Here is a 27173-nt window from a genome sequence, read left to right as displayed (position 1 = left end):
TTGATGTTTATTTAATTTATTATATAAATCATAGTGGGGGAAAACAGGATAAAATATATGTAACTTGGTGTTTAAAATTTATGATAAAAAGTTGGACGGAGTATTAAGACTGCCAGCAGTCGCTGTTATCAAGGGAGACAATTAGAAATCGTAATCATATCACAGACAAATCACTGGTCAATTTCATAGCTATATTACATATTTAAATCTTTTGATTTTTCTACACATATTTAAATAAATACTTATTGTATGGGACTTTTTGTACTTCTGTTCAAAATATTGAAAATAAAAATTTGCACAGTTGGAAACGGCATGCTGTTTGGCATAATCAGGATTTAGCACGAGTGATACCTATGGATAAAGAGAGGTTTCCGTGTTTTAGCACAACCATAAATTAGTCCTCCTCTTTCACCGCCAAATACGCTAAATAAACAATCCCGCTAAAATACATAAACACCCGGTATTCCATGCTGTACAGCGATATTCAACATTTGACGTTCTTGTGTATAGAGATTGATAACGTTACATTGGAATGTCAAAAGTAAGAATCTATCACAGACTAGAAGATCAGAAATATAAATAACATTCTACAACTAACAACATTAACAATAAATACAGTTATGTATCTGCATCAACATATTCATTGATTTGTACTTCAATAATCTATAATTAATAATAAAAAATATATTATGATTATGCTATTATGTGGATTTTATAGAATATATTTCAAAACAAGATGGGCAGGAGGGGTTATAGAAAACATTTGAAACTAGAAAACTGAAAGGTCGAAAGGGTCCCCCAATGGTGCCTGACGGACGGACAGATGAAAATCTTGCTTGACATAGAAAGTGGTGACGGACGGAGAGAAACTTGAAAATCAAATGGGGTCTTCCTCTGCCTAATGGGGGTATTATGTATAAAATTTACAAAAAGCTTCTCATGTAATCTCAACTTATTGAGTGACATAGAAAGGACCATTATCTTATCAATATTAACAAATTCTAAGTCCCATAACTCCATAAAGAAAGAGCTGTTAGATCTAAACCACTGATGGATAGACAGACAGACGGACAGGGTGATTACTTGTGGGGCACCTTCCATATAACCTGGCTCTCATGAAGAGGGATGGTGGTATAGAAATAAGAATATATATCTAAAATGAAAAAATGGGGGGGGGGGGGTATTAAAGATGGCATACAATATACAAAGTCACTAAGTGAATACAAACATACACATGTAAGTCTATATGGTTAAAAATATATATTTATACACAGATTACATGTATCATTTACTTTCAAGAACAATAAAAATAATAAACATCTCAATAAAAGTGTGAAAACCGTATTGCATCTAGCCTTTAAACTTGCCAAGTAAAAGTAAAAATTACAAGAACTGAATGAAAGAGAACACGTTTAGAGCTTGAGGGTTAGATTTGGACAAAATATTCCATGTAATATTGACATCACAATCAATATTTTACTCCACAATAACCGACAAAACAAATACTTAAGTCCTGCTTAACACTTGCTCAAAGCATACAGGTACATTACAAAAAATTACATATCTGTGTACGGACTGTTTACAAACTTCCTAGAATCTCCAGTTTGATCTTCACTTACAGCTTTCTTTACCAGTGGAATATTATTAATGCTGATACATGTAAAAGCAGAGAAATGGTTACTTTAAACAAAAAGTCTAGCTTCTAATAATTTAAATTCCTTCTACAGAAGGGAGTCACTTCAATGTCTGTCCTCGTTGCCTTTTACTTTTTTTTCTTGGGGAGGGAGTCATCACTGCTGCTTGGGGTGGGGGAGGCTGGAGGACGGAAGTCATCTGCAGTGAATCCTGATCGAGTGTGGACACTTTTTCTGCCTCGAACCTTGAGAAAATTCAACATATCAATTTCAAGAGGCTATCTATTGCAATATCAGGCAGAAGTTTACACAGTGAATTTCTGAGATCAGAAAATTTATCATTGATTGGGTAACCCTACCCTGACTCCGGGTGATTTGTGTACACAGATCTGAATCAATACTATATAAGGATACTAATTTGACAATCTGTACCGAGAGGTTAGAGCATTTGCCCCACATGCGAAAGGCCGGGATTCGAATCCTGGCCGCAACAGACCTAAGTCATTAAAACAGGTCGGAGATGACCTTAAAATGGATGACCTGTGTCACAGGTGTGGCACCCTAAAGAACCCTCACTGCTCAATGGCCGTAAGCTCCGAGCATAGGTCTAAATTTGAAGCCCTTCACCAGTCCTGGTGACGTCTCCATATGAGTGAAAAATTCTTGAGCGAGACGTTAAGCAAGATACAATCAATCAATACCCTAGTGAGTCTTGAGAAAGAATTATCAAAGGTTTGAAATACAATATAAGCAAATGAATGTTAAACTTTGAAACCTGTTGTGATCCTGCCCTGACCTTGAGGGTCAAGGTATCAACAAATTGAACTAACTACATGAGGATGCTGATATAATGATTTGACAATCTGAATTCTTGTGGCTCTTCGAGAAGATGACTTTCATACATTTTCCTCAATATATAACTAAAGTTACACTTTGAACCCCTATTGTGGCCTCACCATGGCCCAAGTGCTCGTGGTGTGTACAAACCTGAAATTACACTACTATGCTTGCATGTTATTCTACATTCATGATATTCTGTATGTTAATCTGAATCCATGTGGTTCTTAAGAAAATCTTTAAACATATTCCCAATGTAAAACCAATGTTAATCTTTGAATCCCCTACTGTGGCCCCTTGGGGACAATGATATGAACAAATTCAAATCTTCAGTGCATCAGGAAAATTCACACAAGTGCCTGTTTTTTCTGCTTTCTTGATTCTTGAGAGGAATATTTTTGAAAAAACATCATCCCATTTTCACTATTTCTTAATCATTTTCTTTTCGAATAAGACACGACTCTTCATTTCAACAAACAAGAAACCTATTCACCCTAGAATGATTTGTGACAAATTTGGTTGAACTTAATGCAGTGGTTGTTTCAAAGTCAAAAATATAAAAAGTTTAGAGAAAACAGACGGACACAGTTTGATAAGAATAGCTTACTTGAGCCTTCAGCTCAGGTGGACTAAAAACCCACACATGAAATAGACCCCAATATAAAACTTCCAAATGAAATCAGCTCACCCCATGGAAGCTTGCCTGCGAGCCCATCAGGTTCTCCACGCCACGAGCCCCTCGCTCTAAAGCCATCTTCATGTCTTTATCCATCCCAGGAATAGAGATGTCTCCAAATACCTGAAATATATCATAGCATCACAGAGGTGAGGGACCAGTTATATATCTCACAGAGGTGAGGGACCAGCTATATATCTCACAGAGGTGAGAGACCAGCTATATATCTCACAGAGGAGAGGGACCAGCTATATATCTCACAGAGGAGAGGGACCAGCTATATATCTCACAGAGGTGAGGGACCAGCTAAATATCTAACAGAGGTGAGGTACCAGCTATATATCTCACAGAGGTGAGGGACCAGCTATATATCTCACAGAGGTGAGGGACCAGCTATATATCTCACAGGGGTGAGGGACCAGCTAAATATCTCACAGAGGTATGAGACCAGCTATATATCTCACAGAGGTGAGGGACCAGCTATATATCTCACAGAGGTGAGGGACCAGCTATATATCTCACAGAGGTGAGGGACCAGCTATATATCTCACAGGGGTGAGGGACCAGCTAAATATCTCACAGAGGTATGAGACCAGCTATATATCTCACAGAGGTGAGGGACCAGCTATATATCTCACAGAGGTGAGGGACCAGCTATATATCTCACAGAGGTGAGGGACCAGCTATATATCTCACAGGGGTGAGGGACCAGGTATATATCTCACAGGGGTGAGGGACAAGGTAAATATCTCACAGAGGTGAGGGACCAGCTATATATCTCACAGAGGTGAGGGACCAGCTATATATCTCAGAGGTGAGGGACCAGCTATATATCTCACAAAGGTGAGGGACCAGCTATATATCTCACAGAGGTGAGGGACCAGCTATATATCTCACAGGGGTGAGGGACCAGCTATACATCTCACAGAGGTGAGGGACCAGCTATATATCTCAGAGGTGAGGGACCAGTTACATATCTCACAGAGATGTGGAAACAGCTAAATATCTTGCAGAGGTGAGGAACAAGCTAAATATCTAACAGTGGTGAGGAACCAGCTAAATATCTCACAGAGATGTGGAACCAGCTAAATATCTCACAGATATGTGGAACCAGCTAAATATCTGACAGAGGTGAGGAACCAGCTAAATATCTAACAGTAGTGAGGAACCAGCTAAGTATCTCACAGAGATGTGGAACCAGCTAATATCTCACAGAGATGTGGAACCAGCTAAATATCTCACAGAAATGTAGAATCAGTTATATATCTCACTGAGGTGAGGAACCAGGTAAATATCTAACAGAGGTGAGGAACCAGCTAAGTATCTCACAGAGATGTGGAACCAGCTAAATATCTCACAGAAATGTGGAACCAGTTATATACAAATGACTCTAGATGGCTCGAACTTCGACCTTTTGAAGTTTTTGATCTCTCAAAGTGAAACCATGGTCCCAGTTTTTCTCCCTATATAACAAAGCACATTCACTTTTAATCTAGATAGCGTTGGTTCTCTCGAAGTTCTTATAATGAATTCTGTGTCCTATAAAACATTGCATTGTTATTCTCTCTTGATCTTGATAAGTGTTGGCCAACAATCAAGCATTCAATTATTTCCCCTTGGACCTTACTTAGATAACAGTGAATGCCTGGAGCTAACTTGACTGTGTTAATTATTTATATAGGTGACACAACACTGATGCTTCTTTTTGTGGTAGATAAGTAACTGTTTCTCGATCTGGTCAATCTTAACCCAATCAAGAAACATATATAATACATATATGTCTGCCCTGCACCTGTGCTTCGTTGTGGGAGTAGATTTAATTAATGGTTTAATTGTGCAATTTTAACAATGACCAGGTAGCTGTATGATGCTGTGTAATTTTGAAAAGTTAGTTTTGATTTGACAATGAGACAATAATTTACAGAAAATAACTTAGAGAGTGAGACATGCCAATGAATTCTCCATCAATTACGAAAATACATAGGAAAGCATGTCAAAACCACCCCAGAATCTGTAAGTATACATTTCTGATTACTATAGAATCTGAACCATAATGGTCAGATATTTAATTTCTGGATTTAATTCAACCATTGATCTCTCAAACTCTTCATCTCTAAAAGTTTATTCAAGGTTCCTTTAAACAATGAGTTATCAAGAATCACCTATATCTCAGATCAAATGTTTTTCAAAAATTCCTAAAAACAAATCTTGCCTCCAACAACAAACATAATAAAACATAAATCCATGAACACGTATATATATACACACCAGTCCTAACATTAGAATACAATCACTTCTAATATTAACATTTCCATTAAAATACAATCACCTCAAACTTCTTATTACCAACTGAGTTTTATTGACTTGTTAATTTGACGTACATGGATATCTGATGAAATGTTACTGACCTCTACCACGGCGCCGTCTGGAAGACGTAGGAAGTGACGGTAGAGCTCACGGAGCCCGTCCAGGTGAATGGTGTGGATGGAGACATGAGTGGTGATCTCCTTCCTACCCTTCACGGTCTCTTTATGTTCCACTCCAGTCTCATCCCAAATACTCTCCTCCACCTCAAAACAACACATATATCTGCTTTTGAAATAAATATATACTCTTGCTTGCAGATCAAAATCAAAGACTTCCCAAAAATAGACCCATTCTCACACGGTATAAGAAATTCTGGTGTATCTAGACTGTAAACCCAGTGTATCTAGACTGTAAACCCAGTGTATCTACACTGCAAACCCAGTGTAACTATACTGCAAACCCAGTGTATCTAGACTGTAAACCCAGTGTATCTACTGTAAACCCAGTGTATCTACTGTAAACCCAGTGTATCTACTGTAAACCCAGTGTATCTAGACTGTAAACCCAGTGTAATTATACTGTAAACCCAGTGTATCTAGACTGTAAACCCAGTGTATTTATACTGTAAACCCAGTGTATCTACTGTAAACCCAGTGTATCTATACTGTAAACCCAGTGTATCTATACTGTAAACCCAGTGTATCTATACTGTATACCCAGTGTATCTAAACTGTAAACCCAGTGTATCTATACTGTATACCCAGTGTATCTATACTGTAAACCCAGTGTAACTATACTGTAAACCCGGTGTATTTACACTGTAAAATTAAATCAATGTTAAGACAGTGTTACGTATGTTGGTAATACATCCCACTCCATTACTGATGATAAAACAAGGAACTTTTTCTCTATAGTGTTTACAATTACATACATTTCATTACTATTTGATTTTCTAAATTCAAAGGCAGTGATGATTTAATTGTGTGCGGAGTCTGAAGCAGTGAAGTTTGTGAAGTCCTACTTACATCTTCCTCCTCCCATATATAATCATACACAGCCGTCTTCCGCCTCTCCCCCTCCTCCCCTCTCCATTTCTCTGACTTCTTCACGATGTAATTCAGCTCCTGATTGGACACTTCAAGATCATAGGGCAGGAAGAAGTTGTCCTCATCACCATGGAGACGCCAGTACACATCCAGCATACGCCCGTTATTGTGAAGCCTAGAATGATAATACACTTGTCAGGATTTCAATTTGTGTTTCTTATCTATTACTATATTGATTGATTTTGTTTTCATCTGTTACCCCGGAGTTTACAACTTGCTTTTCCTTTTCCATCTATTTTTAGAGCACAAAGTAGAATATACACATGTGCAATTAAGAAATAAATTTCATTGCTGAAAATACATGAGGGCATGAACTGTGATGCTTCACACCGACATTCTTCATTAAGCATGATAGCGCTTCATGAAAAGTACGCCCGCGTAAAGCATCGCAATTCATACCCCATGTATTTTCAACAAGATTTATTATATTCATATCCTACTTTCATTGCTGTTGGAATTCCCAGTTGTTAAAATAGACGTACTATATTTATCAAGATTCATACGCACTTTGTTCACAACTGCATCACATTCATGAGGAAATGGCCGTCATTACAATTGGTACAATTGATCGAATGCAAAAACATTGGAAATGTAAAATTCATCTTTGAGAACAGATTCAACCCTTTTATTCAAGAACAGATCCACCTCTTTATCTGAAAACAAATCTATTTCCTTTATCTGAGAACAGATCCACCCCTTCATTTGAAAACAAATTCATCCCTTCATTTGAAAAACAGATCCACCTCTTTTATCCGAGAACAGATCCACCCCTTTATCTGAGAACAGATCCACCCCTTCATTTGAAAACAAATCCACCCCTTCATTTGAGAACAGATCCACCTCTTTTATCCGAGAAGAGATCCACCCCTTAATCTGAGAACAGATCCACCCCTTTATTTGAGGACAGATCCACCCCTTTATTTGAGGACAGATCCACCCCTTACTTTACCTGAGGAAGTACATGTACAGTATGGAGGCTGACATAAACATAGTGAAGGAGTAGAGAAACACCACGATGAAGATTCCCGCCAGCCCCGAGCCCTCCAGACGCAGGAAGTGAAAGTACAGCTTCACCACATCAGCCTGGGGGTAAATCGAAGTGTCCTCGTACCGCTGACAAAACAAACGGTCGTAAGATTCAATATATCATCAGTCAAATATCACAGCTACCAACATTTGTAAATATCATGACATCATCATTCAATATCACAACTATGAACAGTCTATTATTAGTTATATTATACTGCTATTTCAGAATCTCCTCAGAAAAATGAGCTTATTTACAGTTCATCAAAGTACTTCGTATTATGGCTTATATTGGTATTTACAAAATCAAAAAGGGAGGAGAGAACAATGCACCCCTCATTTACTGATACAGCGAGATAAAAGATTAGAATGGTCTCCATTTACATAAATCTAATAGTAGATTCACAAATCCCAATTACAAACTGATAAAAAATTCAAGAAATCAAAATCTAATTCAAACTTTAATACACATTGTTTGGTGTCTGAGTTTCCATGACCATAGAACTGGTCAATCAGTCTTATTTTCCTATACACACCTTGAGGGCCATGTCCACTATGAGTATCAGAATGGGGTCAAGAAACGTGAACAGTCCGTAGGCCACTACAAATTTACATGCCAAGTCCGGGAACAATCCAAACAGCTTCTGACAGACCCAGCAGAAGATGACAAGCAGACTGAAGACCAAGATGTTCGCAAGGGGTCCCAGCCACACCACGCCAATCTCCTCGCGGGTTGCCATCAACGTACTCTGGTAGTTCAGCTCCACCGTGTAGGGCAGGAAGTTAAACCTATACATCGGAAATAAAATACCGCGTGTTTAAAAACATTACAACTGCACAATATGTTCAACTGACTATCGTGGATCTGCATTATTAAAGCATTGAATAACTACATGTAGCAAGTGCCAAGCTTTATTGAAAGTTTATGTGGAAATAGAACAGTACAATATAAGGCCTAAATATATGAAATTCTCAAGTTAAGAAACAGACAAACAACATACATCTATAATACAAATTTTTTTCTGCAATTGCAAATCTACAGATATCAAAGAGACTGAGGATAATCAAGTTGTAGATCTACAGATATCACTGAGGATAATCAAGTTGTAGATCTACAGATATCAAAGACTGAGGATAATCAAATTGTAGATCTATAGATATCACTGAGGATAATCAAATTGTAGATCTATAGATATCACTGAGGATAATCAAGTTGTAGATCTATAGATATCACTGAGGATAATCAAGTTGTAGATCTACAGATATCAAAGACTGAGGATAATCAAGTTGTAGATCTATAGATATCACTGAGGATAATCAAGTTGTAGATTTACAGATATCACTGAGGATAATCAAGTTGTAGATCTACAGATATCAGAGAGACTGAGAATAATGAAGTTGTAGATCTACAGATATCACTGAGGATAATGAAGCCACTCACTTGTTGACTGGGATGTCGATAGCATTGAGGAACATCCACTGTCCAATGTAGTGGATGAACATGCGCATAAAGAAGACAATGATAAACATCAGCAACATTCCCCAGAATTCCCTGCTTCTCCACTGAGACAATCCCAGCTCCGCCATGAACTGCCGCCCCACGTATTGCAGCTTCTTGTTGGTTCCACTGGTAGTGTGACCCTTCTCAGCGAAAGGAGGCCTGTTTGATGTCAAAGCAATTACATGTATATCTGAATGTTACAAAAAATACAAAACTTATTTCAACACATGTGTAGGTATCAATGGGAAGGTTTGTTTATTTCAACAAAAAACAGAGCTTTAAGAATACATAGTCTTCCCCCTACTGTTTCACAACCTGTAGAACAGCGAGAACTCACTGGACGATATAGGAGTGCTGCTCAAGCTCCTCCACATGTGTCAGTTTCTTCCTGTTTGCTGGTGGCTGCAGGATGTGTGTCCGTGGTAACAGGGAGTACAGCTTGTTGTGGTAAACCTCCACAGGATTGTTCAGGTATCGCTGTCAGAATCACAGTTAATATTCACATATCTTTATCAATCATATCACTGTTGAAGTTTCAGAAAATATTATTCATTTATCTATGTATTAAATATCCTCATTAGTGCATATCATGAATTATCTCACATCATTAGTGAATATCATTGAATTATCTCACATTATCAGTGAATATCATGAATTCTCTCACATCATCAGTGCATATCATGAATTATCCCACATTATTAATGCGTGATATGAAGAATTACCTGTTTTTGTGTGGTATGCATGCATGTAGTGAATTATTTGTTTTGTGAGGTGGGGATGCTTTTCGTGATTTATCTGATATCTAGTGAATTATCTAGTTTTGTGTGGTGTGGATGATATGAATTACCTGATACATCTAGTGAATTTTCTGTTTTGTGAGGTGTGGATGCTTTTTGTGATTTATCTTATATCTAGTGAATTATCTAGTTTTGTGTGGTGTGGATGATATGAATTATCTGATACATCGAGTGAATTATCTGTTTTGTGAGGTGTGGATTCTTTTTGTGATTTATCTGATATCTAGTGAATTATCTAGTTTTGTGTGGTGTGGATGATATGAATTCTCTGATACATCTTGTGAATTATCTAGTTTTGTGTGGTGTGGATGACATGAATTGTCTGATACATCTAGTGAATTATCTAGTTTTGTGTGGTGTGGATGACATGAATTATCTGATACATCTAATGAATGATCTAGTTTTATGTGGTGTGGATGATATGAATTGTCTGATACATCTAATGAATTATCTAGTTTTGTGTGGATGCTGATCAGTCTCTTTACCTTATAAAACATTCCTGGCATCCTGTCCACCTGCCTGAAGTCCTCCTCTTTACGGATGGCCTTGAGGTCATTTAGGTCAGCGAGAGCCTCCTCTTCAGCATTCTCATCATCCGAGTCAGAATCCAGGTCAACTTTCCTGTCTTTGTGGATAATCCGAGATCCAAAAGTGGTCGCAGCTGTGGAGGGCCTCTGCTCAAAAACAGGGCACATTTCCATGTCACATTCTTATTACATGTACATTAATATACATTCTGGATACTGGATCCAAAATTCACAAACCTTGTCATCTGATCCTGCTTTTTCATTCAGCTTCACTTTGGTCGCCGTAGCATCTGACTTGTTGCCATCAAAATCTGTCCCTGTGGGGCTGGTTAAACTAATACGAGATGTACTACAAATAAACAAAAATCAGTCATTACAAAATTAAAATGTAAAATACAAAAAATATACTCTAATTATATTGTTGATTTCCCACCCTCTCACACAGACTGAGTGAACTGCTTAGAGGTCAAAGTTCACTTGAGATACCTGGGGTCGGAGTTCATGGAGGACATTGACCCTGGGATAGGTTCCTCCCCGTCCCGATACTCCTCGCCAGGGTTGACACGGTTGGGAAATCCAGTGATGGAGGATGAGAATTCCAGTTCCACCTCATACTCTTTCTGTCCGGCCAGGTGTCTGTTTGAAATCAACACAGCTTTTATGTATATCAATGCAGTCAACACATTAAAAGATAGAAATATTTGAAGTCTATGTCAAAACATAAAAATTAATTTGATTATCATAACACTAGGATCACAGGTAAGGAGTGTAATCACTGACACTTAATTAGTGGTCGCTATAAGTTCAATAATCAAAATAGATGTAAACGGTTGTTCTTTTAGATATTGAAAATTGCACACGTTGGTGAGTTTTTGTTACACAACTTACAAATATTTCATAAACAAAAAAAAGAACATGATAGTGGGGATACAAATGATAAACAAAAATGAAAACAGATGAATGACTTGGCCCTATTATCAAAATTTTATAAATTCAGAGGATTTCTGTCTCTCTAATTATTCTAATGACAGATAATATTGTCCAAATGAAGTTTACCAGTTACTGAAAACCTTTACACAATAATTCAGAGGATGAAATATACCATTAAAATTACATGACTCGGTGTCTACCCCCACCTTGGAAGTTTGATGATCTCAAAATACATGTTACACAGCCAGTGGTCCATGTCGGAAGCCATTAGCTCCTCCATCTTCTCGTGTTTGTCCAGTAGGGAGTCCATCTCACCTCGCAACATCGGACACTTGTATCTGTCAAGGACAAATGGACATCAATAATGTTCTGACCAATTACCAGGGTAAACAATGTTCTAAAGACCAATTACCAGAGTAAACAATGATTTCAAGACTGATTACCAGGGTAAACAATGTTCTCAAGACCGATTACTGGTGTTAACAATGTTCTCAAGACCGATTACTGGGGTAAACAATGTTCTCAAGACCGATTACTGGGGTAAACAATGATTTCAAGACCGATTACTGGGGTTAACAATGATTTCAAGACTGATTACCGGGGTAAACAATGTTCTCAAGACCGATTACTGGGGTAAACAATGATCTCAAGACCGATTACTGGGATTAACAATGATTTCAAGACCGATTACTGGGGTTAACAATGTTCTCAAGACCGATTACCAGAGGAAACAATGATCTCAAGACCGATTACCGGGGTAAACAATGATTTCAAGACCGATTACCGGGGTAAACAATGATCTCAAGACCGATTACTGGGGTTAACAATGATCTCAAGACCGATTACTGGGGTAAACAATGATAAAAAGTTTTTATAGTCATTTACCAGGAACTTCATAATCAACATTCTACTTCTATAAATCTGTCAACTATATAAGTGTAAACTATAAAAAGGTAACAATAACAATGTTATCATTTACAGTGTAATCATTTACAGTGTTATAGTTTACTGTGTTATAGTTTACAGTGTTATAGTTTACAGTGTTATCATTTACTGTAAACTGTAACACAGTAAATGATAACACTGTAAACTATAACACTGTAAACTATAACACTGTAAACTATAATCTTGTAAACCTTGAAATTGAACTAACAAATAACAATGAAGGAGCAAATTATCTTAGGTTGTATAAAAAGTTAGTTATGATGCATTAGGGTAGTACATACTTTCCCTCAATGATATCAAACTGCCCATCACAGATCGGAAAGCATCCCCAACCCACCACACGGTCTGTAGCAACCACAGCACCCCTCAGGAGGAAGAGTTCAAAAATCAAGACCATTCCAGGTCTCAAGGAAGCTTTGGCTGGCAGGATCGTGAACACGCTCTGATCCATCTATAGAGACAGGCACACAAATACATTACTTTTTATTCCTTGGAACTTTATGTTCGCATAAATGAAAGGGGCCTTCTTAATGTGAAAAAAGAGATTTTGAGAATAATTTTGTATACAGAAAAAGCAAATGTATGTGGTCTAGAGTAAGTGCTTATAGTTACAATCTCCAAGTTTATTTACACAAACTTCCAAATATAGAATCAGTTTAAAAGGAAGGTAAAAATTGCAGGAGCAATGTGATTTAAGTTGCAAAGATGTGAAATTAAGTTACGCTGACCTTCATTTCCACATTGTAGTATCTGCCATCGTGATTCATTGGCAGTGTAGCCGCACCCCAGGTCTGCCCTTTCAGCTGGGACCACCTCATATTGTGACCTCCCAGGCGATTGTACAGAGACGCCATCAACACATATCTACCACCTGAAACAGGTAAATGTTGAAATGTATTCCACAGATCACCAAAACCACAGTGTTCATCTGACTCCACTCTCTCCGTACAAAGATGTGACTCATAATTCTGCCCCAATAAAAAAGCTGAGACCTGCCATTGGAAATATATAAGTATATTTCTTGTTATAGGATGCCTGACGGACTGAAATGACAGCGTACTTTGTTGTTATTGGTAATATGTTAAAGAATTCACAGATCTCTACTGCAAAGCTACTGAGATCAAATTCATACAAATCTTACTTACAGAAATGCTCACTTTACCTTACTGTTATATAAGCTGATCTAAGGATTTGATTTTAATGAGACTGGGTCATACACTGTATTGTGATAATCTACACATACATGTTTACCTGGACTTCATACTTTGTTTCCAACAAGCAACATAATGATTTGACCCTATTTCATAACAAACACTTTCCAATGTGAATAAGACAAAGAGTTTTACTGTTTGACCCTCACCGGGTCTCTTATACCCAACCTTTCCCTACTATGGAATTTGACCACTGAACTATATCTCACAGCTTGTCCTTCACCCCTCACTTCCAGTCATTACATGAGACTTTACATTGCTTTTTGTGTCAGTGTCAACAGAATCTGACCTTTGACTCTGAACCCCCTATCCCTCTTAATCTGAGAAATGAAAAACCTCAAGCCATTTAAAAAAAAAAAAGGATTGAAGACTCATTTATTCAGACAAGCATTTAGTATCTAACTAGGTGTATATGTACATTTGACATTGAAATCTATTGGTATTTAACATCTTTTCTTTATGTGAAGCACTTTAGAGGAATTTTATTATCAATAGGACATTATAAAAATTGTATTGCCCCCTTCCACCTAACTACAGAATACAACGTTTGACCCTGACCTGGCAGCTTGTCCCTGACCCCTCTAAGACACATCAGTTTGATCTGAATTGGCTGGGGTGTCTTGTTCCAGTCCACCTTCCATCTTCTACTCTGACTTCCACCATACACACCATCCGCCAGCATCAGGTCGCCGTAGAAAGTCTGCACCTCCCCCTTCCTCCGCTCTAGAACACTAATGAGCTGACTTTCTGCTCGTCTGTAGGCCCTGTGAAGGCGGTCCATCAACAATTTCTCTCGCTGTCGCAAGATCTCCTACAAAACAGAAGATAAAGGATGAACACGGTGCAAACAATGTTAGGACTTAGATGAATATTCCCTTAAATATGAGATTGTTTGAAAAAAAAATTTATCGTGTAAAATCATAGCTTTTAGAATTCTAGGTCTCCTCTGGTGTCCAGAAAAACATGCAGTGCCATCTGGTGCCATTAACTTCCTCTTGCTGTGACAAGAAATCCCACATAAATCTTTGTATGAGTTCTGTGAAGTGTCTGTGTGTAGGACTTGTTTGATATGAGTTCTGTGAAGTGTCTGTGTGTATGGGACTTGTTTGATATGAGTTCTGTGAAGTGTCTGTGTGTATGGGACTTGTTTGATATGAGTTCTGTGAAGTGTCTGTGTGTATGGGACTTGTTTGATATGAGTTCTGTGAAGTGTTTGTGTGTGTGGGACTTGTTTGATATGAGTTCTGTGAAGTGTCTGTGTGTATGGGACTTGTTTGATATGAGTTCTGTGAAGTGTCTGTGTGTATGGGACTTGTTTGATATGAGTTCTGTGAAGTGTCTGTGTGTAGGACTTGTTTGATATGAGTTCTGTGAAGTGTCTGTGTGTAGGACTTGTTTGATATGAGTTCTGTGAAGTGTTTGTGTGTGTGGGACTTGTTTGATATGAGTTCTGTGAAGTGTTTGTGTGTGTAGGACTTGTTTGATATGAGTTCTGTGAAGTGTCTGTGTGTATGGGACTTGTTTGATATGAGTTCTGTGAAGTGTCTGTGTGTATGGGACTTGTTTGATATGAGTTCTGTGAAGTGTCTGTGTGTATGGGACTTGTTTGATATGAGTTCTGTGAAGTGTCTGTGTGTATGGGACTTGTTTGATATGAGTTCTGTGAAGTGTCTGTGTGTATGGGACTTGTTTGATATGAGTTCTGTGAAGTGTTTGTGTGTGTAGGACTTGTTTGATATGAGTTCTGTGAAGTGTTTGTGTGTGTAGGACTTGTTTGATATGAGTTCTGTGAAGTGTTTGTGTGTGTAGGACTTGTTTGATATGAGTTCTGTGAAGTGTTTGTGTGTGTAGGACTTGTTTGATATGAGTTCTGTGAAGTGTCTGTGTGTAGGACTTGTTTGATATGAGTTCTGTGAAGTGTTTGTGTGTGTAGGACTTGTTTGATATGAGTTCTGTGAAGTGTCTGTGTGTAGGACTTGTTTGATATGAGTTCTGTGAAGTGTCTGTGTGTATGGGACTTGTTTGATATGAGTTCTGTGAAGTGTTTGTGTGTGTGGGAATTGTTTGATATGAGTTCTGTGAAGTGTTTGTGTGTATGGGACTTGTTTGATATGAGTTCTGTGAAGTGTTTGTGTGTGTAGGACTTGTTTGATATGAGTTCTGTGAAGTGTTTGTGTGTGTGGGATTTGTTTGATATGAGTTCTGTGAAGTGTTTGTGTGTATGGGACTTGTTTGATATGAGTTCTGTGAAGTGTTTGTGTGTGTAGGACTTGTTTGATATGAGTTCTGTGAAGTGTTTGTGTGTGTAGGACTGGTTTGATATGAGTTCTGTGAAGTGTCTGTGTGTAGGACTTGTTTGATATGAGTTCTGTGAAGTGTCTGTGTGTAGGACTTGTTTGATATGAGTTCTGTGAAGTGTTTGTGTGTGTAGGACTTGTTTGATATGAGTTCTGTGAAGTGTTTGTGTGTGTGGGACTTGTTTGATATGAGTTCTGTGAAGTGTTTGTGTGTGGGGGACTTGTTTGATATGAGTTCTGTGAAGTGTCTGTGTGTGTAGGACTTGTTTGATATGAGTTCTGTGAAGTGTTTGTGTGTGTAGGACTTGTTTGATATGAGTTCTGTGAAGTGTTTGTGTGTGTGGGACTTGTTTGATATGAGTTCTGTGAAGTGCTTGTGTGTGTGGGACTTGTTTGATATGAGTTCTGTGAAGTGTTTGTGTGTGTAGGACTTGTTTGATATGAGTTCTGTGAAGTGTTTGTGTGTGTAGGACTTGTTTGATATGAGTTCTGTGAAGTGTTTGTGTGTGTAGGACTTGTTTGATATGAGTTCTGTGAAGTGTTTGTGTGTGTAGGACTGGTTTGATATGAGTTCTGTGAAGTGTCTGTGTGTAGGACTTGTTTGATATGAGTTCTGTGAAGTGTCTGTGTGTAGGACTTGTTTGATATGAGTTCTGTGAAGTGTTTGTGTGTGTAGGACTTGTTTGATATGAGTTCTGTGAAGTGTCTGTGTGTAGGACTTGTTTGATATGAGTTCTGTGAAGTGTCTGTGTGTAGGACTTGTTTGATATGAGTTCTGTGAAGTGTTTGTGTGTGTAGGACTTGTTTGATATGAGTTCTGTGAAGTGTTTGTGTGTGTAGGACTGGTTTGATATGAGTTCTGTGAAGTGTCTGTGTGTAGGACTTGTTTGATATGAGTTCTGTGAAGTGTCTGTGTGTAGGACTTGTTTGATATGAGTTCTGTGAAGTGTTTGTGTGTGTAGGACTGGTTTGATATGAGTTCTGTGAAGTGTCTGTGTGTATGGGACTTGTTTGATATGAGTTCTGTGAAGTGTCTGTGTGTATGGGACTTGTTTGATATGAGTTCTGTGAAGTGTCTGTGTGTATGGGACTTGTTTGATATGAGTTCTGTGAAGTGTCTGTGTGTATGGGACTTGTTTGATATGAGTTCTGTGAAGTGTCTGTGTGTATGGGACTTGTTTGATATGAGTTCTGTGAAGTGTCTGTGTGTGTGGGACTTGTTTGATATGAGTTCTGTGAAGTGTCTGTGTGTATGGGACTTGTTTGATATGAGTTCTGTGAAGTGTTTGTGTGTGTAGGACTTGTTTGATATGAGTTCTGTGAAGTGTTTGTGTGTGTAGGACTTGTTTGATATGAGTTCTGTGAAGTGTTTGTGTGTGTAGGACTTGTTTGATATGAGTTCTGTGAAGTGTTTGTGTGTGTAGGACTTGTTTGATATGAGTTCTGTGAAGTGTCTGTGTGTAGGACTTGTTTGATATGAGTTCTGTGAAGTGTCTGTGTGTAGGACTTGTTTGATATGAGTTCTGTGAAGTGTTTGTGTGTGTAGGACTTGTTTGATATGAGTTCTGTGAAGTGTTTGTGTGTGTGGGACTTGTTTGATATGAGTTCTGTGAAGTGTTTGTGTGTGGGGGACTTGTTTGATATGAGTTCTGTGAAGTGTCTGTGTGTGTAGGACTTGTTTGATATGAGTTCTGTGAAGTGTTTGTGTGTGTAGGACTTGTTTGATATGAGTTCTGTGAAGTGTTTGTGTGTGTGGGACTTGTTTGATATGAGTTCTGTGAAGTGCTTGTGTGTGTGGGACTTGTTTGATATGAGTTCTGTGAAGTGTTTGTGTGTGTAGGACTTGTTTGATATGAGTTCTGTGAAGTGTTTGTGTGTGTAGGACTTGTTTGATATGAGTTCTGTGAAGTGTTTGTGTGTGTAGGACTTGTTTGATATGAGTTCTGTGAAGTGTTTGTGTGTGTAGGACTGGTTTGATATGAGTTCTGTGAAGTGTCTGTGTGTAGGACTTGTTTGATATGAGTTCTGTGAAGTGTCTGTGTGTAGGACTTGTTTGATATGAGTTCTGTGAAGTGTTTGTGTGTGTAGGACTTGTTTGATATGAGTTCTGTGAAGTGTCTGTGTGTAGGACTTGTTTGATATGAGTTCTGTGAAGTGTCTGTGTGTAGGACTTGTTTGATATGAGTTCTGTGAAGTGTTTGTGTGTGTAGGACTTGTTTGATATGAGTTCTGTGAAGTGTTTGTGTGTGTAGGACTGGTTTGATATGAGTTCTGTGAAGTGTCTGTGTGTAGGACTTGTTTGATATGAGTTCTGTGAAGTGTCTGTGTGTAGGACTTGTTTGATATGAGTTCTGTGAAGTGTTTGTGTGTGTAGGACTTGTTTGATATGAGTTCTGTGAAGTGTCTGTGTGTATGGGACTTGTTTGATATGAGTTCTGTGAAGTGTCTGTGTGTATGGGACTTGTTTGATATGAGTTCTGTGAAGTGTCTGTGTGTATGGGACTTGTTTGATATGAGTTCTGTGAAGTGTCTGTGTGTATGGGACTTGTTTGATATGAGTTCTGTGAAGTGTCTGTGTGTATGGGACTTGTTTGATATGAGTTCTGTGAAGTGTCTGTGTGTGTGGGACTTGTTTGATATGAGTTCTGTGAAGTGTCTGTGTGTATGGGACTTGTTTGATATGAGTTCTGTGAAGTGTTTGTGTGTGTAGGACTTGTTTGATATGAGTTCTGTGAAGTGTTTGTGTGTGTAGGACTTGTTTGATATGAGTTCTGTGAAGTGTTTGTGTGTGTAGGACTTGTTTGATATGAGTTCTGTGAAGTGTTTGTGTGTGTAGGACTTGTTTGATATGAGTTCTGTGAAGTGTCTGTGTGTAGGACTTGTTTGATATGAGTTCTGTGAAGTGTATGTGTGTAGGACTTGTTTGATATGAGTTCTGTGAAGTGTTTGTGTGTGTAGGACTTGTTTGATATGAGTTCTGTGAAGTGTCTGTGTGTAGGACTTGTTTGATATGAGTTCTGTGAAGTGTCTGTGTGTATGGGACTTGTTTGATATGAGTTCTGTGAAGTGTTTGTGTGTGTGGGAATTGTTTGATATGAGTTCTGTGAAGTGTCTGTGTGTATGGGACTTGTTTGATATGAGTTCTGTGAAGTGTTTGTGTGTGTGGGAATTGTTTGATATGAGTTCTGTGAAGTGTTTGTGTGTATGGGACTTGTTTGATATGAGTTCTGTGAAGTGTTTGTGTGTGTAGGACTTGTTTGATATGAGTTCTGTGAAGTGTTTGTGTGTGTAGGACTTGTTTGATATGAGTTCTGTGAAGTGTTTGTGTGTGTGGGATTTGTTTGATATGAGTTCTGTGAAGTGTTTGTGTGTATGGGACTTGTTTGATATGAGTTCTGTGAAGTGTTTGTGTGTGTAGGACTTGTTTGATATGAGTTCTGTGAAGTGTTTGTGTGTGTAGGACTTGTTTGATATGAGTTCTGTGAAGTGTTTGTGTGTGTAGGACTTGTTTGATATGAGTTCTGTGAAGTGTTTGTGTGTGTGGGATTTGTTTGATATGAGTTCTGTGAAGTGTTTGTGTGTGTGGGACTTGTTTGATATGAGTTCTGTGTAGTGTCTGTGTGTATGGGACTTGTTTGATATGAGTTCTGTGAAGTGCTTGTGTGTGTGGGACTTGTTTGATATGAGTTCTGTGAAGTGTCTGTGTGTGGGACTTGTTTGATATGAGTTCTGTGAAGTGTTTGTGTGTGTATGGGACTTGTTTGATATGAGTTCTGTGAAGTGTTTGTGTGTGTGGGACTTGTTTGATATGAGTTCTGTGAAGTGTTTGTGTGTGTAGGACTTGTTTGATATGAGTTCTGTGAAGTGTTTGTGTGTATGGGACTTGTTTGATATGAGTTCTGTGTAGTGTTTGTGTGTGTGGGACTTGTTTGATATGAATTCTGTGAAGTGTTTGTGTGTGTAGGACTGGTTTGATATGAGTTCTGTGAAGTGTCTGTGTGTAGGACTTGTTTGATCTGAGTTCTGACCTCTCGTTTGGCTATGTCCGTTCGGCTGTCTTTGGTCACTTTAGCCATCCTCTGTTTGGCTTCCTCCTCACGTCGAAGAATTTCCTCTTGCAATTTACGCTTCCTCTCAGCTTCCTGGTCCAAGTATCTAACAACAACAAAATTGCCAAGCAAATTATTTCTGCATTCTGCATCAAGTATCTCACAAAATAAGGCCAAGCAAAATTAGTTCTGCATTCTGCATGAAGTATCTAACAAAATAAGGCCCATCAAAATTAATTCTGCCCTCTGTGTCAAGCATCTATTCTAACAAATAAGGCCAAGCAAAATTAATTCTGTGTTTGCATCAAGTACCTAACAAAATCAGATGCAACATAAAAGGTTGACTGATGTACATGTAAATTCATGTTTTGCATCAAGACTCCGTAATTAATGAAATCAAAACTTGTTGATTCTTATAATACACAGATGTACCACACTGATCTCAGAGTGAGATAACTCATCATACACTGATGTACCACACTGATCTCAGAGTGAGATAACTCATCATACATCTTGTCACAGCATGAGATTGCTTAGTAATAGATATATGTTTATCTCAGAATGAAATACATGTAGCTTTAATATATCTTTCTCAAACTGACATGATGTATCCTATAATTGTTTTGAATTGAAATAGAATTGAGATAGATTATCAAATATTTGTCTCAGAATGAGATGACCTACTGTATGTGCTCATCTCGGAGTCTTTTTTCCTCATCCTGAACCTCGTCCAGCGAGATCTGGCCGAGCATGACCACATCGTCCTTTATTCCCTCCTCGAACTCATTGAGATAAGCTGGGTACTCCTCCTTCTCCATAGCCAATTTCAGTTCTGTTGAAGTCAAAATATTTCATTGTCAAAATGGCAATTAACAAACTTATTTCAATTGTAAAAATGGCAATTAACAAAATGATTTCAATTGTCAAAATGGCAATTTAACAAACTGATTTCAATTGTCAAAATGGCCATAAACAAACTTATTTCAATGCTGCATTTCATAATGAAAAGAATTAAGTGCTCTGAATGAAGCAATCAGAAAAAGAGAGGTTGTTCACATTACAAACCCTTTGCATTTCTAAAATGAACAATAACAATAAAAAGACCTGCAAAGTTTAAATCAGTCACATGTTTTGATTGGTGTATCTACCAAATAGTACCTGTCCTTGTATCATTCAATGACAAATTCTGATACTATTATTTACATCTGTAGTGGGCTATATGAACTGTAGATATCAGCCTGGACAGTGGTTAGAGTACCTGACTAGTAATGCAGGGGTTCTAGGTTCGATTCACAGTCCAGCCATAAATTTTCTCCTTTCATACACATTTGGTGCCATTGACAATCACTGGACTTCAGGTGAAAGTCCTGCCAGGAGCAAAAGAATCTAGGTTGTGTGTCTTTGAGGGCAATTTAAGGAGGAAGGAAAATGTAGTAGTTAAGGCTATATGAATCGTGGATATCAGCCTGGATAATTCAGTGGTTAGAGCACCTGACTAGTAATGGGGTCCATTCCCGGTCCAGCCATATTTTTCTCCTTTCCTGTATTACACATCATTAGTCCTAAAAATGTATTTACCTGATATCTTCTCATATTTAGGGACATGTTCTTCCCTGGTGAACAGAGCTGGGGGGTCCCTCTTTGTAACAAGGTCAATTTCACCCTCCTCCAGGCTGTCCATGAGGCGATAGAGGTCTGGAAGGGTGTCATCTCTAGGTGGGGGCACTAAAGAACAACAAGAGTTATCTCCCTTAAAATCACAGCAAACCTATTTGACGCAAATTTTACAAATGAAATTCTTTAAATTATATCAGTTTGTATTTTCATTTAACAAGTGCAAATCTCTCTCTCTCTCTCTCTCTCTCTCTCTCTCTCTCTCTTCATTGCTGACAAATCAAGTCTGTGCAGTGATATACTTCAATACACTACAGATGAAAAACTGTTCTGTGACCATTGTCAAAGATAATGTGGGCAAACAAGCTGTGTAATTGCTTCATCTTAAAAATTCTAATCAACTTTTAAACAAAACATACAACCAATGGACTGTTCTGCATCATCTGAAAGTTCACATATCCTTATTTATTTTTTTTTATCGTTAGATAATTAGATCACTTAATGTATGTGTACTTCCATTAATTAACAAATTAACAAAATTAAAACAGAATATAAGGGAGAAAGAAAAATATAATACACAATATTTCATTTTTTACTGACAAGAACATGAGAAAGACTATTCATTAGAAATGCACTTATACATATAAAGCTGCATTCACTAATTGAGAGAGAAAAATAATACTGATTGGCACCAATCAATTTTTATAGTAGTAGTAAGCTAAATAAAGACTCATCGTATTTTCTGTGAATTTCCTGTACCCACCATACTGAATGTCCTGTTCCTCCTCCATGTTTAAGCCATGTTCCGCAGGATCCAGAGTACTAAACTCAACAGTCTCCTGAGTCTTAACAGATGTCTGAAAACAAATATTCAAATATTGTCCAAAATCATACCTACATAAAACTGGCATCTCTTTCAAAAGTTTTCTGACCCTGTTACAGGGTAAATCTAAATAGTCTACAAAGAAATAGACTCATCATGTGATAACAAACAGCTCCTCAAGTCCTGATACCTGATACACAGACTCCAGCCCAGATACACAATCTTAAAATACTACAGTAACAGTGCACCTGTAAAGGATTTGTCAGTTTGAGAAAATTACCTGAACTGTAGATGTTTTTGTTGATGTCACTTCATTCTGCTCATCTTTCACAGCTTCTAGAAAGACAAAATGTTTACCCCATTCAAAAAGTATATACATCATGAGAATAAAAGATATCATAACTCCTATAAAGAAAAGGCGAAGATAACAAACAGTGACCAATCTCATAACTCCTATAAAGGTGAAGATAACGAACAGCGATCAATCTCATAACTCCTATAAAGGTGAAGATAACGAACAGTGATCAATCCCATAACTCCTATAAAGGTGAAGATAATAAACAGTGATCAATCTCATAACTCCTATAAAGGTGAAGATAATAAACAGTGACCAATCTTATAACTCCTATAAAGGTGAAAATAACAAACAGTGATCAATCCCATAACTCCTATAAAGGTGAAGATAACGAACAGTGATCAATCTTATAACTCCTATAAAGGTGAAGATAACAAACAGTGATCAATCTCATAACTCCTATAAAGGTGAAGATAATGAACAGTGATCAATCCCATAACATAAGGAATACAGAATTAAGAGTAAGGCAGTCTGACCCTGAATACACAAGCTGTGAATCAGTATATTTATACACTGTCACGGTACTCGGCTGTCTGTATATACATCAGTGAAAGCGAAATGTCGTCGGACCGACGGACATGTCCGGTAATTTGACTCTCGGTCCGGTAAACTTCGTTATATTTTCGGTCCGAATGTCCGGTGACTTTCCAGCAACGGTTTCGAAAACTACGCAGCATCCCCCCCCCCCCCCCCCCTCATTGGAAATGGTACCATTTATCGATACCATTCCCAATGCCAAAAACCGTTGATTTTTCCCAATTTTGAGGCTAAAAATTCCCAATTCACTTGCCGAAAAATAGACCACTGAAATCGTAATTTTCTTAGTCTGAAACGTTGTACGAGTTAACTAAAATGTTCCCTTCCGGTATTAAATCGAAAGTACAGATCATGGCAGTGTGTTTTGTACGATGATTCCTTATGTTTCACAACAACAAATATTGCCGTGAAAAAGTTTGTAAAGAGATGAATACTTCTTGTTTTGTTGTATTTTTTCTTTTCTTTTAGCTGAAATCATTTGCCTATACATTGGTAGAAAATTCCCAATTTGTTGGATTTTGATGCTATTTTTCCCAATTGAATGGGTTCCGGTACTAGTGGGTAGAGAAAAAAAATTGCTGCTACGTTTCGACTTCCAGTTCCATTTATAAAAAAAAAACCATACAAAAACGGCAACATGTTCCAATTAAAATGGAACAGTAATGCAGTCCACGGTAAACCTTTAAAACGAAAATCCAATGACCAGGAGGCTCAAAGTATTTCATGTTTTAATATAAAAATAATACTACTTTTTTTCGGTCTGGTAAAATGTGATTCGGTCCGGTAATGTTCCTGTGTTTACCAGACCGAATGTCCTGTAAAACATTTCAACATTTCGCGATCACTGATATACATATAGCGATAACTCTGTACCTGTGTGGGAGTCCATCTTGGTGTCCTCAGCGATGATTTTCACCTCCTCCTCCTCCTCCTCCTTTTGAGCTTTTTTCCTAAATTTCCTGTCTGTAACCAGGTAAAATTCAATACATTCTCAAAGACAAACCTTGAACATTCCCCATCTGCTTTAAAGCTCTCCTCTCTATGTTCAAATTTTACAAAAGACTAAAAAACTATGATGATGAAAATGGTATTAGAAATCCAATACTTATGGCTGCTAAACTGGAAGATGATAACCTTTATAATACTGGCATACAGGAAAATTGGCAAGGACAAATAATAAAGTTAAGAAATAAGCTAAATCTTCCATCATTGGATATTGATAAAAGCACATTTTACAATTACTTGAAGACTTACTATATTGATAATATTAACATGCAACTGCAAAATACTAAATTCTCTAAACGTGGAAAATTGCTATTTTACAGTAAAATTAGAAAGAACTATGAATTACAAGACCATTTGAAATTTCCAACTGCGAAAGTAGTACGCTCTAGATTAACAAAACTAAGAATATCTGCCCACCCTTTAGAAATTGAAACTGGTAGATATTCAAAACCATGTATTCCAAAAGAATGTCGTTTTTGTCAGTTTTGTAAAACTACTGTTGAAGATGAGTTACATTTTTTATATGACTGCTTCATGTATAAAGATATAAGAAAGAAATATTACCCTTTGAACATCTACAATTCAGACGATGATATATCAAAGGAAAACCATTGTAAAGTACTATGCAATCCTGTCAATGTAGTTCATGCTAGAAGGTTTTGTGAATTTTTACATGAATGTTTTGAATTGCACACCAAAAGTAGAGTGGTATAACTACATTTAATTTATGTAATATGCAATACTATATTGCATACATAGTCTAATATCACAGGTACATATCAAATATATACTTGTATTTACATATATGTAAATGAACTGTTAGTAATTAGTTTATTGTCATTATATATCTCATATTGTGTAACATGATTGTATGCCAACATGCTTGGTGAATCAATAAATAATTGAATGGTATACAAAAATAACAGAAATTAAAGAAAATCAATCAGGGCAACCTATTTAATTAAATGTCCTTGTTCTGTTTAAGTGACCATCTGGTTCAATTTCATCTATTAGAAAAGGAAATCTCTGATTGCATACATCTATAACATAATCAGGTCTATTAATCATTTGTACCTTTCGTGAGAGGCGTCTTGGCTTTCTCTGCCATACTGGGAACTTATCTACTAAAAATAAAATCAATTTCAGCAGAGTGACTTGTCAGTATTGTTCACTAGGATATTCTAAATGTTTTAAACATTGAACTTTTTATCGTGTTTATCTCGTTGTTTATGTACACAAAGTATAATAATAGGACACTTTGTAAATCATTATTTTTTCGTTTGAAAATACCTGTAGAAATTAAAATATCTATAACGGTGAGAAATCAAAATTCCTGCAAGAGTCCAACAATTTCAAGAATGGACAAAGAAATACTATGAATCCGAGTTATGATTGGTGAGAGCTGATACGATCAATTTACCTTTCTTAGCTCGCACTTGTTAAGCTGCCGCCATTTGTAAACAACTGGAAGTTCGGTGACGTCAATATTCTACGGGAGGTAATTACCGAAACAGCAACATGAGTTACCTACTCTTACTAGAATCAAAGTACAGAATGTTCTACTGGGCGTTGAACTTTTTCAAACCTGCCCAGCCAAGGCTTCTTATCCATTTTATTCTCAATATGTATATGAATATCTAAGATATCTATTTATATATATATATATATATATATATATATATATATAATCGCATGTAATTTACTTTTTATCCCCTTTTCTTTTAAAAACATGTGTAAATTAAAAAATTTCTGAACCGGTGACTATTGAGAAGACGATTTTAAAACATTCTCCCTATATATTCGTATACAAAACTTTGATCCCCTATTGTGCCGAGGGGCCATGATTTAAAAAATAATAATCTGCATGCACTATAAGATAAGATAAGATACGTTTATTCCAATTTTGGGCCCAGAGGGCATAACAGTAAGACATTTTATAAAGAAGGAAATTCAAAAAAGAAAGAAAGTTTACAACATTAACTACAGGTTACATAGACTGCAAACTGCGTGTGGATGCAGCATGTTGGGGAAACAAGTACATACATATATGAATTGCTAATCATGTATATATACAAGTAGATGGACAGTATCCGTATTATACCAATATATGAATAATAAACTATAATGATTTTTGCAGTTTTAAAGCATCACTTCTTTTTCTGAAAGTTTGCACTAAATATTCACTCAATTTGACAATTACTGGTTTGTCTTCATTAATCATCAACCAAGTAAATTTGTCCTTATTTGTTAGATAGATAAAAATTTTGTTGAGCTTGTATATACCATGAAAAAAAAATTATTTCTCTCCTCAACATAGAATGGACAATCAGTAAGGAAATGAAATTCATCTTCAATACAATTAAGGTTACATAATTCACATATTCTTTTGTTTCTTTCTAAAGAAATCTTCTGGCCATAATTGGTTTTTGTAAATTCATATCTTCCTCTTTCAAGTCGAAGGTCATGTGCACTAATTCGAAATCTACATAGAGTTTTTCTTAATTCTAGGGATTCTAAAAATATAAAACTTTCCATAGTAAAGTTTTGTTTATACGAAAAATATGTTGTGAGTTTTCCTGATTTCTGACCCTCTTCACGTCGTTTTGACCAGTAAAGTAAAAATTGTTTCCGTACCTGATTCTTCATTTGTTTTTTGAAAAATGAGAATTTGAGATTTTTACAATTGGGTACCAAAATGCCCATTTTTTCTTTAAAATAATTAACGTTTTTGTACCAACAATTTATATTATATGAATTCAGATTGATATTCTCTGTATAAGCACTGTATAACAGGGATGATTCTGGGCAATTCTCAAGTCTATGCCAATATAGTAAAATACTTTGGATTATAGAGCAGAACATAGGATATCTACCCAATTAAGAGATTATTGCAATATTAGTACTTCTTTTACCGGCACCCAGTAGATGTTTACAAAACTTAATATTCAGGTTTTCTACCTCCCAATTTTTAAAGATATCATATAAATCTCTGTCTT

At 37.0% G+C, this 27173-nt stretch overlaps 1 protein-coding gene across 3 annotated transcripts; it reads right to left on the bottom strand.

The window, feature by feature from the left end:
* On the bottom strand, positions 1-25673 carry LOC125645895 (uncharacterized). Of its 3 annotated transcripts, none has more exons than XM_048871847.2 (23): positions 25598-25673; positions 25252-25301; positions 24046-24135; positions 22561-22616; positions 22221-22314; positions 21422-21568; positions 20528-20675; positions 19823-19949; positions 14056-14308; positions 13015-13157; positions 12568-12737; positions 11548-11679; positions 10898-11047; positions 10649-10760; positions 10370-10558; positions 9425-9564; positions 9028-9246; positions 8123-8375; positions 7510-7673; positions 6480-6675; positions 5556-5717; positions 3160-3270; positions 1-1879 (listed from the first exon to the last, which is right to left on the bottom strand). In XM_048871847.2, exons 2-23 carry the CDS (start codon positions 25283-25285, stop codon positions 1763-1765), a joined length of 3207 nt encoding a protein of 1068 aa, XP_048727804.2. In that variant the 5' UTR covers positions 25286-25301; positions 25598-25673; the 3' UTR covers positions 1-1762. The 3 variants fall into 3 exon arrangements, with proteins under 3 accessions (XP_048727804.2, XP_048727803.2, XP_055998024.1); XM_048871846.2 differs by having other exon boundaries at positions 25252-25298; positions 25598-25670; XM_056142049.1 differs by having other exon boundaries at positions 22561-22613; positions 25598-25655.
* Between the last annotated feature and the right edge of the window lie 1500 nt (positions 25674-27173).

This window comes from Ostrea edulis, chromosome 6 (genome assembly GCF_947568905.1).
Source record: "Ostrea edulis chromosome 6, xbOstEdul1.1, whole genome shotgun sequence".
Taxonomy (NCBI): domain Eukaryota; kingdom Metazoa; phylum Mollusca; class Bivalvia; order Ostreida; family Ostreidae; genus Ostrea; species Ostrea edulis.
This window is presented reverse-complemented; position numbering and strand designations above follow the sequence as displayed.